Raw genomic sequence first — 18,435 nt, forward strand, 5'->3', positions numbered from 1 at the left:
CTTCTAGTCTGTCAAGTTAATTGTTGCAGTTCATGGTAATTAAAAAATAGTTAACAATAATAAAAAAAATGTTTGCTTGTACAAGGTAAAAACATTTGTAGAGGTAATTGGTTGTCACTTTGTCTCCAGTCTAAAATCTGGGTCCTGCAAGCAAAACCAGCTGAGAACACATGAATGCTGGAGAATATGTGAACATTTGTTTTGAGCAGTTAAACATCAGGAAAAAAAAAAACTGTTAATTGTTCTGAGTTTGCTCCGTTTCAGTTTGTTGAGGGAAAGGTCCCTTGTGAGTTTCTGTGGAAACTGTGTCACTAGGGTGCAGCTTCTCAATTTAAACAATTCAACAATTTAACATTCAACAATTCTAGAGTGATTCTAAAGCTGAAGAACCACTCTGAACACCTAGAAAACCCCAAATAAACTACATTTCAATGTTTTACCAATGTGACACTTTATGAACTTATTATATACTGAAACAAGTGATCATAATTGCTGTTTTGTATGATTTTGTGGTTATCTTGTCCGGGTAACATCAATTCAATCACAAGAATTCAGGTTATTCGAGTTCATTTAGTTTCTTTTTTTGCTGTCATCCATTGACTTGAGTCAGTCAAATGAGATCTCTTTTTCCGAGGTGGGGTTTCTTTTTTCTTCTCCTTTTTTTGTTTCATTATCATGTGCTCGGTACAGCTATTTGGTCACAGACCATATACAGTCAAGAGATACAGACATAAAGTTTGGTCTTATTTACAATATTTTCTGTTTAATTGATTTTCCTTGAGCACATTGAATATGCTTCAACATTTGTTTGGATTTGTTTGTCTCTCTGCAGTTTCACAACTTTTGAGTCTCGCAGGTTTGTATGTCTTATTTGTTCAATGCTTCAAATGCAAACATCTGTTTTATCTGAAATGATCCTAAAAGTTAGCTATTACTTTATTTGGGGATGAAAAGATTTGAACTTTTTTATCTTAGGACAAGTGTTTGAGGTGTAAAATTCATTTCTGTTCAGTTGACATGTTTGTTTTTTATTGCATATGATCAGGCTTCTACAGCAACCAAAACGTTTTTCTCAAGCTATTAAGCAAAAACAGAACCAAAGCACACACATCAACGGCACAAACTGTTAAATAATAATAACAATAGGAGTCGTCACACCATAGGCAACAAAAATGCAAAACAATTTAATATTGTTCACACAAGGTAACGTTTCAAGTTGGGCTCTTCTTCAGGCAATAAAAAAAATATTTCAAACATTTATACTCACAAGTGATTAATCAATGAATATTGAAATCTTAATTTAATCCCATGGGGGCTATCTAATAAAAATCTAATAAATCCAAAAAGTCTCACATCTCAAAAGTATTATGTCGCCTCCATGCCATGGACATTTGTCTAATTCTGTTGCTAGGCTACATAGGGTAGAAACTGAATGTCAAAAAGTTGCAAATTGCTGAGCCACTGACTTTTAAGTTATTGATTTCTGATAGCTCAACAATGTTCCGAATTGAGGGTTTTTAAATGTTTACTAGTTGCAAAGACTGCAGGGGCAATGCAACATATAGACCACATTATCAGTTTTACATGAAATAGTAGGCCACTCTCCTATTTAAATTTTTAGTTATTTATTTATTTTGCAGTATGAGGATGTTTGAAAGTCTTAGTGTTATAAAGTTGCACTGTTAAAAGTTGCAGTGTTCAAGGTACGACGCCATACACAGTCACCAAAGGCAAAATGGTAACTGTAGAAGGGCATGGACACTCCATTACAAGGAACAGTTCATTCTTTAAGAGACTCATCCAGGAGACAGGTCTTTCGCACAGTCCCTCATGAGATATCCTGTTAGACATAACCGTAGGCCTCCTGCCTACCTCTCTGACTATGTTTAGGTAGACTGTGTAGTGTAACTAAATAGTTGCACAGATTGTTCAAACCAGGCATTTCAGACTGTTTAGAAAACAAGGACTGTTCAGACTTTTTCAAAGTAAAGTGTTTGTGTTACTCCGAGAGTTTTTCAGCAAACTTTCTATCAAGGGTTAAATATATTAATGTTTTGTTATCATAACAAACAAAAGTTACTGTTGTGTATTACAAGTTGCAAATCTGTAGAGCAAAAAAAAAATTGATGTATTTGGTTTGACCTGTGACGACACAGGATGCAACGCCCCTCTAATGCAATATATATGTGATAGTGTGCAACCACAAGTGATGGAGCAAGAAAGAAAAGTTTGTTAGTGTTCCCGTATTCCTGTCTGCTAGCGTCTGTCTCTACATGAAAGATGTGACATCAAGAAACACTACAAAGACCCGATGAAGGTTTTCAGCACATCTGAAAAATTAATTTTATCCTGATGGAATTCAGTGGTGAATTTCGTGTTCTGCAGAGATCATAAACCAGTCTATGGGACTAACAACTGAGATTCAGTACCATTCCATAAAACACATATTATCAATATACCATTTTCACAGCACAATATGTTTCAGGGTTACAATCTATATGATGTACAAATTGTTGTTGAAATATACCACAAAATGATGCAAAACTAGGGGCCATTTTTGAACCATGCTTACACTAGAGATTTGTAAATCGAAATCAGATGCAAATAATTGTATGACAGTACCAATTTAGTCAATTCCAACAGTCATACTAAGAACTTTAACAGAAAGTTGGTCAAGAAAAAATTCAATAGCTTCTAGTTCACCTTGGAATGAAACATTTATATATAGATATTCAACATCCATGGTGACTAAAAAACCGAGGAGTTAGGTAATGTCACAGAATTAATGAGTCCAATAAAGTACCCTACAAAATGTATGAATAGAATTAGTCAAATATCCATTGCATGGAGAGCGAGAGTAATAATTCATTTTTGATATGTGAGACTTTTTGGATTTACAATGTAGCCCCTATGAAAAGTTTTTTATATATATATATACACATACACACACACAGTCAGGTCCATAAATATTGGGACATCGACACAATTCTAACATTTTTGGCTCTATACACCACCACAATGGATTTAAAACGAAACGAACAAGATTTAACTGCAGACTGTCAGCTTTAATTTGAGGGTATTTACATCCAAATCAGGTGAACTGTGTAGGAATTACAACAGTTTGCATATGTGCCTCCCACTTGTTAAGGGACCAAACGTAATGGGACAATTGGCTTCTCAGCTGTTCCATGGCCAGGTGTGTGTTATTCCCTCATTATTCCAATTACAATGAGCAGATAAAAGGTCCAGAGTTCATTTCAAGTGTGCTATTTGCATTTGGAATCTGTTGCTGTCAACTGTCAAGATGAGATCCAAAGAGCTGTCACTATCAGTGAAGCAAGCCATCATTAGGCTGAAAAAACAAAACAAACCCATCAGAGAGATAGCAAAAACATTAGGCGTGGCCAAAACAACTGTTTGGAACATTCTTAAAAAGAAGGAACGCACCGGTGAGCTCAGCAACACCAAAAGACCCGGAAGACCACGGAAAACAACTGTGGTGGATGACCGAAGAATTATTTCCCTGGTGAAGAAAACACCCTTCACAACAGTTGGCCAGATCAAGAACACTCTCCAGGAGGTAGGTGTATGTGTGTCAAAGTCAACAATCAAGAGAAGACTTCACCAGAGTGAATACAGAGGGTTCACCACAAGATGTAAACCATTGGTGAGCCTCAAAAACAGGAAGGCCAGATTAGAGTTTGCCAAACGACATCTAAAAAAGCCTTCACAGTTCTGGAACAACATCCTATGGGCAGATGAGACCAAGATCAACTTGTACCAGAGTGATGGGAAGAGAAGGAAAGGAACTGCTCATGATCCTAAGCATACCACCTCATCAGTGAAGCATGGTGGTGGTAGTGTCATGGCGTGGGCGTGTATGGCTGCCAGTGGAACTGGTTCTCTTGTATTTATTGATGATGTGACTGCTGACAAAAGCAGCAGGATGAATTCTGAAGTGTTTCGGGCAATATTATCTGCTCATATTCAGCCAAATGCTTCAGAACTCACTGGACGGCGCTTCACAGTGCAGATGGACAATGACCCAAAGCATACTGCAAAAGCAACCAAAGAGTTTTTGAAGGGGACTGTTATGCAATGGCCAAGTCAATCACTTTTTTTACTTTTTTAATGTCATGTGATTCTTGATTAATCACTTGTGAGTATAAAGGCGTGATTGAAATATTTTTTTATTGTCTGACAAAGAGCCTGTTAGCTCGAAACTAGTCTCAGCCTCAGACGTCACACCCACGGACCGTTGGCTAAATGTCTGATGCATATGGCACACTTTTCTGGAAACACTTCAGGAATGTCGAAGTAGTCATCTGACTGGTTGAATTAAACCGGATTTCCGGGAGACGCGAGTGTCGCGTTTATTTTTGGTTTGCCGGGAAACAAAGATGCCGTGGCGCCAAACCCCCTCACGAAAGAAGAAATCCGTTGTGTTTATAAATGTGACGACAAACACTTATCAGGTCAACTGAAGGCTGGATTTTCAAAAGTATGTGAAATATTTAAAGTTCGCAGCATAGAATCTTTAAAATACATCCGAGAGTTTCACACACCGGTCTGTTATTGTGGCAACATTTCCACACCCCGAAAGGGCATGCTAAACGAAACTAACTATGATTGGTTGTTTGACATGTTGGTCAAACGGCCTCATGGGCGGGCCTTGGCCAATAAAACCTGCCATAAATTCCAAACCTTCAGCCATCAGTCTGAAGGTCTGGCTACACGAGACTAGCTCAAAACATTACCTTGTGTCAAGTCCAATATTAAATTGTTTCGCATTTTTAGAGTGTGGTGTGCCAACTTTAGTTTTTTTCTCAAGCTAGTAAGTAAATGTTCTTGGCCCAATTCTAAAATGCAAAACTCTAGAATTGATAACTATATAAATATAGATGCACCAAATGATCCATTGATTAACCATTTTGATGGATTATCAGGGGTCGGCAACCTTTTCGGCATGACGTGCCATTTTTTACTTTTCTGGTTAACCACTGTATATAGGCAACTGTATATTTTCATGCAAATAGTTTCTTAACATTTTTTCATAGATTGTTTTTTAAACTTTTCAAAAGTTTCTTGAATAACAGATATAGGCCTACAGTGTGAACGTACTGAACACCACTGTGTGTGTGCGTGTGTGACAAGGCCAAAGCATTAAAACTGTTTAGTTTTATCACTGTTCTATATTAATGCGCTGCTTAATTGATACACGCGCACACACACACACACAGAGAGAGAGATCAGAGAACACTGTGCAAAAAGTAACATTCAGTCTGATTGATTCAGAAGCTCATAAACTTCTTGTCAGTGCTGCCACGCGACATTTATTAATCGATACTGAATCACTACATTATATTATAACAAGGGGGCAAAATCGCAGTTTTTTTAAGTAGGCCTAACTAAACTCAGCTTCATTGTAGAGAGAGACAAAGATGCTGAAAATTCTCACATCCCTCTCTTTCTCTCACTCTCAAAATGGCCATATTTGGGGGGGGGGGGTGCATCACTGGATATAGCTGTCGGTCATTTAACATTTCTATCGTAAAACTGACGAGCGCTTTTAGACCGCTGAGGATTTGATCTGAAGCGCCTATGTGCAGCGGTCATGCGCGCATACTAGACTAGGCACATACTAGGCAAGTTAATTCTCACACTTTAATAGTATATATAGCTCCTAACAGGCTGTGTGATTATGAGAAGTCATTACATCAAAATGTACGTCAGTATGCAGTTTTCCCTATTGCTCGCGATTATCCCTCTGCGGCTGTATCCGAAATCGCCCCCATACCCTCAAATAGGGCACTATTTGAGGGGACAGCCATTTTAAGTGGTGTTCGAAACCATAGTGGACGTAATAGGTGCACTCATTCAATCCCATAATGCACCGCAAAAACGAGTGTACAACCGATGTACACTCAACCGCTAGAGAATCCCCAGAATGCACTGTGAGAGTCGCGCGCCGAGTCAATTCCCGCGTCTCACCAGAAGATGGCGCCCGCAGCTGAATCATCCATTCATTCATTTTAGAAGCACTCGTCCACGGCGTAATACAGGTAATACAACACAGGTACAAAATTAATTGCAAATTGACTATTAGGGTTTATAAATAATTTCCGTGACAGAGTTCAAGATATATCCTTCAATCTTACTATTGGAGCTTCCCGTTTCAAATGATTACTAAACAGCAAGCAAACTATGCAAAAGCGGAAGTCCTTCCAGTGCACTCAGTGTCTGAATTGACTCACTTGTTTTCATTCACTCCTTCAAGTGAACTATATGAGTGGGCTAATGTAGGGAATAGTGAATGAGGGTATAGGGGGCGATTTCGGATACAGCCTGCGTGCCACTGTTGGCACGCATGCCATAGGTTACCGATCCGTGGAATAAATGATAGACAGATTTAAAAAAAAAAATAGCACTATGAAATATTAGAAATGTAGATACTGTGAATGAATAGTGTAAACATGCGGGTGAAGATGAGGCGAGGATCCAAATGCAGTTAAGGATTTATTAAAACAAAAACACAAAGTACATCCAAGCACGGCAATGGCACAAGGGCACGCGAAACAGCTTTTACATGACAATATCAGACATAGCACTTGTTGCACCAGGCAACAAGAGGGCTACTTATAGTTGTGTTTGAAGCGGCGCTGCTCAGAATGATCAGTGTAAAAGACATCACACAGTGCTGCGAGAGCGATTCGAAAGCATCAGGATCCCTCTGTTCTCTTATCGCTCTCGCGGCACTACACTGATCATTCTGCGCAGCGCCGCTTCAAGTCGAACACACCTAATAGACTTGTTTGAGATGCGCCTTGCCTGAAATTTACAAGTAGGGTTCCCTGCAGTCCACAACATCCAGGGGGCGTGGTTGGATCCACATCTAGGGGGTGGAGATTGGTAGGTTTAGGGGTGGAGATGGGGTGGGTTTAGGGATCAGGGGGTGGAGATGGGTAGGTTTAGGTATATGTAAGGTGGGAGGAGTTCTGGATCCAACCATGCCCCCTGGATCTTGTAGGCTGCAGCGAGAAATTTTCGCGAGAGTAGGCATTTCCATTAGGCGTATTTTCAATTCGCGATTTCAATTTGCGCAATTTGAAGGTTAATGGAAACGCGCCTTGTGAAGTATCGCAAACACCTCGTGAGTGTCGCTAATAGGAGCAGAAAGTGTCCGGCTTGTCATATCAGTTTTCAACTCCGCCCCTGACTGCAAGTGGCTACTCTCGTTGATCGCCGTCTGTAGCCATGCTTCAAGTGGAACGCACCTATTATGTCTATGGGCTGAACAGCACCCAGTTGAACATCACGTGTTGTCATCTCGGAATTATGGTAATTACGATATGGCATGAACGCAGCAATACACTAGGCAGGATACCATGAGGATAGGGGGAAACAAATGACAGGAAGATGAAACAGGGCAAAATATCAAAATAAAAGACATGAAAACCAAAAACAAAACCCAAACGTTAAAAATTGTTTATATAGATGATCAAATAGTGTAGTGAAAAAGATACTTTATGATTTTGTGTATTAACATATTAGAAAATATGATGACATTTTTTTGAAAAACTGTGAGATTTGTGAGTTTTGTTTAATAAAAATCCTTCTCAATGTGATTAACAGGTGCACAAGCTGAATGTCCTGTTCAGCTCAACCCACGGAGAGCTGTTGTGAGGTACGGCGATTCTGTTGCAGTTACCTGTAACACTTCTGTCCCGCATCAAGGGATGGGATGGGAAGCCAGTGAGGGAGCAGTGCATAAGACCACAAACCAGAATCTGATCACATGGAGAGTGTCAAAACTGACAGAATGGGACATAAAGCCATTCTGCTTCATAAACTATAAAATAGGCGATCCGGCTCTGTGTCAAGTAGAGCTCCCAGTCACTGTTTACAGTGAGTTTCTCTGTTACTGATATTTTTTGTCTTTTCATTCTCAGAAATATCTAATAAATGTTCATTGATCACAGCAGATTTCAGAGTGTAAATCTTCCTCCACAGAGACTCCAGACAGTGTGTCCATCAGCACTGTGGATCACAGCGGACCAATGATGGAGGGAGAGCAGTATAAGCTCCAGTGTGATGTTCACGATGTGGCTCCTGTTCAGTATCTCGCTGTCAAATGGTACAAAGGACAGACTCTGCTGGATCAAACCACTTTCACTGACACTAGTGTGACTCCAGTGAATGAAAATGCCACACTCCTGATCCGTCCAGACAGAGCTGATGATGGAGCTCAATACAGGTGTGAAGCAGAGCTGGATCTGGGAGCAGAAGGACCTCAACCTCATCCTACAAATTCAGCAAAACCTCTTAATGTTGAAGTATACTGTAAGTTTATTAGTTCTAAGCTAGCCATATAATTCAGTTTATATTTTCTGAAGGGCCTTCTAGTGTGAAGGATATTCACATCTCTGTGTGAGATGAAGTCATATTTCATCTCACACAGACATTTCCATATTAATTTAAATTATTTGATTAAATATTTCATGTGAATTGAATGAACACAGATCAAAAGGTTTCAGTTGTGCAGTATTTTTAGTGATCTGTTAATAACAGCTGCTCATCATGATGCTGTTGTTCTGAGAAATGTATCTCTGTCCTCCTCAGATAAACCACAACACTCCAGTTCAACAGAGACCATCATAAAAGACGATGAGGTCATGCTAGATTGTACAGTGAAGGCAAACCCGGCTCCTAGGTACACATGGCGCTCAGATCATCTGAAAGAGCAGATCAGCTCCTCAGTGCTCAAGTCCTCCACACTCAGTCCAGGAAACTACACGTGCACCGCCACAAACACTCAGGGAAGCGACAGCAAAGTGTTCATCGTCAAATCTAAAGGTGGGTTATTAATGAAAATATGATATCATCTGATTTTTTTTAAACGCAAAATTGCAGTAATTATTTTGTTTATATTTGAATAAGATTTCATGAATTTAGATATTTAAAATTTGGATTAAATATTCTTTTTTTGAATGTATTATTTTGCTCTCAATAATAATTGTTAATAACAAGTGCACATTTGAGACATTATCTGATTACACCCTAAAAAATGCTGGGTAAATATTGGACAGAACACATGCTGGGTTGTTTTCAACCAACAGTTGGGTTAAATGTTTAACCCAACTTCTAGGCAGTAACCCAATTGCTGGGTTTAAACAACCCAATCGCTGGGTTCGTCCATATTTTACCCAGCACTGGGTTATATTTAACCCAGCATTTTTTTTAGTGTACTTGAATATTTTGTGAATATTTATGTTATTTTATTTTCTAAATGTGGGTTTGGGTGTTTCTTATTTTATACATTGTGTTAGGTTTCTGTGTGTAAAACCAGGGTCACTCTTTTATACACTCTTAAAAATAAAAGTGCTTTATTGGCATCTTTGGTTTCACAAAGAACCTTTGACATCCATGGAATCTTTCTATTCCACTAAAGGTTCTTTCTGGAAAAGGTTTCTTTAAATTTTTTAAATATTCTTCATAAAATCAGTTCATTTTCAGTTTTAAGAACTTTTGGGGAACCAAGAATGGTTCTTCTATGGCACCACTGGGAAACCACCCTTTTGGAAAGAGTATATTTTGAAAGAGTGTATCTGTAGACAGAGATTCAGCATTGAAAACACTTTAGTTCATTAACATCATCATCATTTACACATCATTAACACTGCTTTTCTTCCACAGGTATTCGTCCCACATTCTGGACTGTTCTTACTTTTGTCCAGCTGTCGGTTGCATTGATTATTGTCATTTAATTAATAGTCCCACAACAGAGATAATTATTCACAGTAGTGGTGAATCAGTCATGCAGTCAGTGGTGACCACTACAACACATCACTTTTATTTATAAATAAATTCCTGCCTTTAGATGTTAGCATGAAATTAACATCTGACAATAACTGGAAAGTGTATTTTCACGAATGTTCATTTGGATTTTTTACTTTATTTTACTGTTCTCCTACGTTTATCCTCACTGCTGTATGAAAAATTCATTTTACAGAACAAATATTCCATTTTGTCTCTGGATTAATGTGAGGGTATATAAAGTTATTATAAAATATTACAATATTGCATTCGTAATCAAGTATAAGGTTTGTCACCCTGTAACACGTTATTTAGAAGGTATTTAGCATATATGTATATTCATTGCAGTGTGTATTCAGTGCACAGTGCAGCTTTTAAAATTCCTCTGTATTCGGTGTGAATGTGAGCTGAGCACAAGATGAGCACTCAGACTGCACAGGGCGTCAACTACCAAGGAGGACATCTCATTTCCCATGGCCCCCTCCTCCGAAAGCTTTTTTCCCCATGTACATCCTTTTGGCAAGCTGCAGCCCTATAGGATGTTTTGGAAAACACAAGAAAATGCATTTTGAGAGGTTAAACAGCAGCAAAATAAATGTTGACATCTTTGGCTTTGATTTCCTTCTCATTTTTCTAAGTTTCAGTTTGTTAGGGGAAATGTGCTTGATGAGTATCAGTGGAAACTGACAAGGTGGAGCTTCAAAATGACACAAAGTGTTATGTTTAGAAGAATGTGTTAATCACAACAAAATCTTCAACCAGAGTGTGAATTTGCCATATAACATAATACTTGTGGGTGGGCTCTTTTGACTTGGGCCAGTAAACAACCACGCTGAACACCCGAGCTTAAAAAAAAGCCTAGTTTACTTTATAAAGTGTCAATATTAAGAACCTGAACAAATTACTAGCATCTGGATAGCTACATGAATGTCAAGAATCGGTCCCACTTTATATTAGGTGGCCTTAACTATATGTACTTACATAAAACAATAAGTACACTGTAGTTATTATGCTCATAGTGTATTGCAAAACAATTTTGCTGCTATTGAGGTGGGATACGAGTAAGGTTAGGGACAGGTTTTGTGGTATAGGTAGGTTTAAGGTGTAAGGGGTCAACAGTGTAATTATAAATGTAATTACAGAAATTAATTAAAGATTTAATTACATGCTGGCATTTTTAAAAAATATAAGTACAACGTTAAAACATGTAGTGCATTGTACCAAATGATTAATTTAAGTGGAAGTACATAGTAGTTAAGGCCACCTAATATAAAGTGAGACCCATGAATCACACCCAAGGAAGTAATAAGTACTTTATAGGGAAACACTTCAATTCTAATCCTTATGTTTTTTAAATGAAGTCTTCTTTGTGTCTCTTTTGTGAATTTAGCACAGTGACCTGTGCGACTTCGGTCTGCCAAAACCTCTGTGAGTGAGTGTTGGCATAGCAACCTCTCTGCAGTGAAGCATTTTAAGACCGCTATAGCTGGAGCTCAGTAGCTCTTAACTCATATAAGCTATTTTAAAAATTAACAAGATGGTATGCGAAAACAGTGACATCTCTGTGGCACGTGTCAGCAGAAATAATGAAAATTATGTGTACACAATCAGTTAAAATATAGTTTATATGTGATGTATGCTGTGATCCACAAAAACAATAAACAAGAGCCATTTAACTATTTATTGCAATTTGCAACTACAAGCAGAAAGACAATTACGATTATAAAATTAAAGAGACATTCTAATGTGGTAATGCTTCAGTACGCTAGACTCAAATGTGATATAAAAAAGATACATAGGAGAGGATGAGAAATACTGAGGTGCGAGCAGAGGGAGAGCTGATTGTAATGAGGCCCACCACTTCAATCCCCCTCCAGGCCCTTCAGTACAAGGCTTTTGTTGGCTGTCACTGTTCACTGTTTTTAGTTGCCAAGCAAGACCGAGTCAGAATTCCTCTCGCCTCTGTGTGCGGACTATAGCAGATTTCAACCATTTTCATCAACATGAAAAACAATCTCTTTTGCTTTCTCAGTCTGTCCATTATCGGAATAGGTAAGATGTTTCTCTGTGAAAGTAACGCTAGTTGTTTAGTAATATTTCAGTTTAAGTTGAGAGTAAAAAATTATGAGGTGCATATCTGTTTACACTTACCAACTTCCCATAAAAACCTACTGAACTTAATGTAATGTTTCTGGAAGTTTGTAAAGTGCATTCAAAACGTTTTTACATTGGTCATTATAAAAGTATTTCTTAGAAGAAAGAACTTTGGCTTACTGCATAATAATTGTTTTTAAATAGCATTTAGATTTTCTATATATGGCATATTACACTCAAAAAAGCTGGCTTGTTTCAACCAAACTTTGGGTCAAATATGGACTAACCCAGCTTTTGGGTTAAAAATTGAATGCAAATATTTAACCCAAAAGTTGGGTTAGTCCATATTTGACCCAAAGTTGGACTGAAACAACCCAGCATTTTGTGATATTGATGATTCTGATTCACACCTCCTTCAGTGTCAGCTGACAGTTGCTCGCTAGAGATATCTCCCTCCAGAGTAGTGGTAAAATTTGGGGATCCGGTGTCGGTCAGCTGTGTGGCCTCTCGTCCAGTGCGCGTGCTGGGATGGGAATCGGTCATTGCCGCATCACACACTCAGAATGACCTCAACGTTCAGTGGCAGGTGGACAGTTTGACTGACTGGATTGAGGAGCCAATCTGCTATGGTGTTTTTTTCACTGCACCCAGACAGTGTGAGGAAAAACTCAACCTTGTTCTATACAGTAAGTACAGTATTAAAAATGATCTTCTGAAGAAAAAAAAACAGTGTAGACTAGCTGCGTCTCACTAAAAGGAGTCAATCATTCAAAAATGAAAATGTTTTCATTACTCATTTGCAACACACCACAATTGAAATCAGTAACACTTTAGTATAGGAATCAATTCTCTCTATTAATTAGTTGCTTATTAGCATCCCTATTATTAACATATTGGCTGTTTATTAATACTTATAAAGCAGATGTTGTGCATGACCATATTCTGCATCCCTAATCCTACCCAATACCTAAATTTAACAACTACCTTACTATTAATAAGCAGCAGATTAAGAGTTTATTGAGGCACAAGTCAAGTTAATGGTTTGTTAATAGTGAGAATTGACCTTAAAATTAAGTGTGACCAAACGCAGATGATCCATTCTTAAAGACTGATTTTCACATGGTTTCTCACATATTATAAGCTTTGGCATTTCATCACATAACCAGCCTCATATGTGTGGCTTTTCTGGCTTGGTGAAATTGTTTGGTAGGTCACCTGGTATAGCGCTGCATTTGCGATACGAGTCCCATGAAACACAAGGCAGCATGTGACTTGTAGAAACTAACTAAAATGGTATTGTTGCTTCAGAAAATGTGTTTGTTTCTCACGCTTTCTTTTGTTAACAATATTGGTTAGGTTTATGGTAGGGTTTAGTGTAGGGTGTGCATTATTTTCAGCATATTAACGGTTCAGCACCAGTTACCAGACATAAAACAACCAACGTGATAAAGCATTTCCAGATTAAAGTTAATCTGCTTCAGATAAAACAGAACTTTTAGTGCCACTCGTTGCACATTTTACTTTGAAAATGTTACGAAACATGCAACAAGTAATGTAATTTTAAAATTAAATTATTTCTTAAAATTAATTTTAATAAGTCTGTGTGGCAGCATTTTTAAATGAACATAACAGAATTTAGATTTTGAGAGATTTGGTGAAGATCATCAGGAAATAATGAGGGAAAGTAAACAATGACACAGTTGTCATTTTGGTATAAACTATACTTTTAGTTACAAAGAAGGTTTTAACATGCTTACACACACTAGTAAAACAGGTCGACCTGCAACAATAACCAGCTTGTGCCAGAAACAGACTAGCACTAACCATCTAAAATAAAACCAATTTGGTATTTAAGCTGGTCCAAACTGGTCTAAACTAATATGTTTCTGGAGTACCTCCATTAAATGCCTTTGTTTGTATTTGCAATTGCCTTCACACAGAGAAACCAGACAGTGTGTCCATAAGTTTAGTGAATCACAGCAGTCCAGTGGTGGAAGGAAGAGAGTACCAGCTACAGTGTGAGGTTCAGAACGTCGCACCTGTCCAGTACCTTGTTTTACGATGGTACAGAGGAAAAACTGAGGTTTACAACCACTCGTTCTTAGAGTTATCCCCTGCAACACCGGTCCAGGTGTCCTCCACCTTGCTGATTGTCCCAAAGAGAGCTGATAATGGAGCTCAATACAGGTGTGAAGCACAGCTGGAACTGGGAGCAGAAGGACCTCAACCTCCTCCAACAGTTCAGTCTGAAGTTCTCAACATTGCAGTTCAATGTAGGTAAATAAATAACAAACAACACTACCCAATAGTGAAGACATTTTATAGCTATTAATGTTAATAGCTTTGTTATTTTTTTTCATCAGACCCGCCAGACTTCCGTAGTCCAGAGGAAGAGATACTGGACATCAGTGAGGATAGTGAAACGGTGCTGCTGGATTGTACTGCGGAGGGTAACCCACCTCCTTTGTATGTCTGGACCTCCTCAGACCTTCAGGAGAAGGCTGATAATCAGCCTGTTTTGAGAGCTGCATCTTTGAGCCCAGGGGTATATACATGCACTGCATCCAATATCCTGGGGAAAAAGAGCAAACAGTTTGTCATCAAGCACAAATCCAAAGGTGAGAGCAATAAAACACTAGAAATGTAAATATTAATGTATTTTCTTTGTCTTTTGAATCAAGGCAACATGATGGATTTAGTTACTTGAGTTCTCTCTTAAAGGGATAGTTCACCCAAAAATGAAAATTCTGTCATTAATTACTCACCCTGGTGTCGTTCTGAACCTGTAAGACCTTCGTTCATCTTCAGAACACAAATTAAGATATTTTGATGCACCACGCGGATAGGTAGCTCAGTGGATAATCTCCAAAATGGCGCTAGGGTGACGCAGAGGATAAGAATTGTTGATTAAAGTTGTTATTTCTGTTTTCTTTGCATACAAAAAGCATTCTCGTAGCTTCGCAAAATTACGGTTGAACTCCTGATGACACATGGATTATTTTATCTCCTTGCTACGTTTCTGAGCCTTGATTGTGGTAATTACATTGTTGTCTATGGGAGGGTCAGAGAGCTCTCAGAATTCATCAAAAATATCTTAATTTGTGTTCGGAAGATGAACAAAGGTCTTACAGGTTTGTACGTCATGAGGGTGAGTAATTAATGACAGAATTTTCAGAATTTTGACATTTTTGGGTGAACCATCCCTTTAATATCAGTCACCGCTAATACTCATTTGCCTAGGCAGTTTTAAATTGTTGATTCATTGTTTAGCTAATTATCATTTAGCAACACAAGAAGTTTTCAGTTGTCAGTACTTTGAAGAGTAAAGCCTTTTAAAAAGCAAAAGATGCACACAGACCTCAACAGCTACAAACGTCAAAATAGATCATTGAAAAAATAACAGAAAAACAATAACCACATACTATATTCATGCACTGCCACAAGCTTCCGAAGCCCTAAAACTATTTTTTTGGCCAGTGTAGAATTGTAGTACCATTCACTGGGTTGCACCCCTCAGCGTGCAGATACTCCCAAAAGATAAGACTTTCCACATATTTTGTTTCAACAGATAGCATGCAAACCTTGTGAACACGAAGTACACTTTTGCAGGTTTAAAAAGAATACTAAGTACAGAAATAATAATCATGTTTTCAAACACTTCTCCATTGCATGTTAATTGCAATTAAATGAAAATGTATTATAGTTTAAATTTATATGAACTAAAATTAGCTAAACTTTACAGTGTTTTTTTGGCTCTCTTATGTAGGACATAAGTGCATTTTTAAATGTAATTTCATAATTGCTTCTGTTGTGTTTGAAATATGGGTAAAGTGCACTGCAGAATGCACTAACGAGCATTTCATGTTAAACTAAAATACTTTAATGCCAACTGGAATGTCATGTATTTAAATGTAAGTGTAAGGACACATTTGAAATGAAGTTGCAATTTAGTACATTTAAATGTATTAGCTTCAAGTGTAATACTGAAGAAACATTACAGTTACAATTATAATCAAAATTAAGTGTACTTTTTATATCACTGCAAAATCATTAAAAGATAATACTTGTAAAACTTTTAATTCAATAGTATCACAAAGAGCACTTTTTCTTAAAGCACTTAGTGGCATTCACACGTACCACTGTGATATACATTCCTTGTGTTGTGTTTGTACTTGTTTGGTAATTGGTTTCCTGTTCTAGTTTTGTAGCCTCTCTGTAGTTTTGTTATTGATTGGTTACCCCTGATTGTCTCCCCAAGTGTTCCCTGCTCCCCTTAGCCCTTGTCTATATATAACCCTTATGTTTCCCATTTTCTTGGTTCATGAGTTCTATAGTTCCTTGTATCCTGGTTCTTCTTTTCAGTTCTTCTTTTGTTTCTTCACAAGTACAAATTTGTGATTAGAACCTGAGCTCTCTTCTTCTTTATATTTGCAACAACAAAGTCTGCTCTTCACACAAAGCTTCAAAAACCCATTAAAGAAATAGACTAACATGCATGCTTAGAGCTTTGAAGTAAAAACATAAATAATAATAGTCACCATCCTTTCTCACTGCAAGAAAAACAGCAGCTGGAACATTTTTGAAAATATCTGCCTTTGTGTTTAGTGGTTCAAACTAAATCCCATGAGTTTTGAGTAAAGTGTGTAAAGTTTTTTGGAAAAGCTGTTCTTTAATGGCTTCCCAGAGTGAAAAAAGAGAGAAAAAAGCATGATAGTCATAACAGAAATTAGTGCTGCTGCAATATACCGCAAACAGGAAGCAAAGCAAGAACAGGATTTCCTGTAACCGTCACAAGAGACCTAGTGTAGTTATTGTTACAGATTCTGCTGTAATGCTTCATGGGTCTACATGGAAAAGAATCACATTGCATTAGCTTTTAATTAAATTAAAAGTTAATGAAAAGATCCTCCTGTTTGTGTAAAAACATCTTATGTCTTATTTTCACAAATGAGTTTTGAAATGTTTGTTTTTGTGTCCTGCTAAACATAGGCAATCTCAAAACAGCAGACGACCAAATGTTTCATGTGCAATGCGAATCTGCAATTCACCATTAATGTGTGTGTTTTACAGGTGTTTAAGTCCAGAGACCTTGAGAACGAACCGAAGACATATACTTCTAGATGGTACGCTCAGGACTTTCTGGACGTGGGAGATCAAAATCTAGCTTGGCTCTTTGTTACATTTTAGATGTATTTTTAGGGTACTCTCTTTTCAGGGTAATTACGATTTGTTAAATATGAGAGTCAAACCTACATGTGTGTCAAATCTATCCTAGTAAGCTTTATTAATATTTTGTGTAAGATAATTTTAGCAGAGCATTTGTATGTTCCATGGCACACTGTGATGGCTCGGACATTTTAATGTTTTTTGTAGATATTTACTCACCCAATAATAATAATAATAAAAGTTATGAATACAGTACAAATGATAAAGCATGTTTGTTTAATTTAATGCTCTTTAAGACTGCTGTTTGGGTGGGGTTTGTGACTGTTGTTATTATTACGTCATTTGGAACATATAATTAAAGGAATAGAAAATGTACTCTCCCTCAGGCCATCCGATATGTAGTTGAGTTTGTTACTTTCATTGGAACAGATTTGGAGAATTGAGCTTTTTATGTTAATTTTGTTAATTACTTTAGCAATCAGCAATTCATCCTGTTTGCAATCATTTCTAGGCTAGTTGTGTAAACCTGGTGTTTGATTTTATAATGCAGGGGTTTGCAAATAAATGGCGGAAATTCCATTACATTGTCTTGATTGAGAAACCTAAGGTCAAGCAATGGCTGTATAAATACTTAGAAGAATACGAGGAAGTTCAAAGATGAATATTTTGCTTTCAAGGAAGAGGATGGAGGACAGTTCATTTGAAATTGCATCCTCGGAGTTGTAAGCCTATACAACTCTGGTTCAGGTTTTCTAAAACCAGTAGACAATTAGCATTTTATAGGCATAAATAGGCTAAATTAAGGACTGTGGTTAATTTAAAAAAAGGCATTAAATAACACAGTCATATTTAAGTATAAAAACTCCTCAGCAGCTGTGACATATAAAGACATGCGTAATTTCTCAGGGGAATATGTGAGATGTTATGTTGTAAGGATACAGTTACTTCCCACATCTCTTCTTCGTGAATCATCCCGCCACCTCCTGGACTTTTCTTGAGTGAGTGTTTGTTTGTCGAATTGCTCCCTCTAGTGGTTTTTACCCTTTATCAAGTTTCTTGAGAAGGTTAAAAAAGAATAAATAAGTGGAATAAATACAGGATAAACATTGCATGTGAAACGTTACATTAAAGTTGCACAAATGTGATTTAATCTGTAAATTAATATGATCAATAATTGAAATAACATATATAAAGAAGAAAGAATATAGTGACTGAACTTGGGTTTATCATAGCATAGGCGTAGTAGGCCTATCTGTCATAGTATGCAATCACTTGTATATATACATATAGATATTGACTTGAAAAGCACTTAATGCAATTGAATAAAGTACCCGCAAATTATAATATTAAAGCAATATTTAT

General features: G+C 37.4%; 2 protein-coding genes across 2 annotated transcripts; both read left to right on the plus strand.

Annotated features, from left to right (window-relative positions):
* Positions 1–668: 668 nt before the first annotated feature.
* LOC306856146 (intercellular adhesion molecule 5-like) lies at positions 669–10,440 on the plus strand. The gene is made up of 5 exons (XM_079395188.1): positions 669–856; positions 7,633–7,905; positions 8,011–8,340; positions 8,620–8,853; positions 9,694–10,440. The coding sequence occupies exons 1-5, from the start codon at positions 793–795 to the stop codon at positions 9,762–9,764; spliced, it is 972 nt and encodes a 323-aa protein (XP_079251314.1). The 5' UTR covers positions 669–792; the 3' UTR covers positions 9,765–10,440.
* A 1,178-nt stretch (positions 10,441–11,618) lies between these two features.
* Positions 11,619–16,985, plus strand: LOC306858402 (vascular cell adhesion protein 1-like; the record flags this gene model as incomplete). Its single annotated transcript, XM_079398932.1, has 6 exons — positions 11,619–11,698; positions 11,846–11,865; positions 12,327–12,593; positions 13,848–14,180; positions 14,271–14,525; positions 16,978–16,985. The coding sequence occupies 6 exons, from the start codon at positions 11,619–11,621 to the stop codon at positions 16,983–16,985; spliced, it is 963 nt and encodes a 320-aa protein (XP_079255058.1).
* Between the last annotated feature and the right edge of the window lie 1,450 nt (positions 16,986–18,435).

This window comes from Barbus barbus (genome assembly GCF_936440315.1).
Source record: "Barbus barbus genome assembly, chromosome: 3".
Taxonomy (NCBI): Eukaryota; Metazoa; Chordata; class Actinopteri; order Cypriniformes; family Cyprinidae; genus Barbus; species Barbus barbus.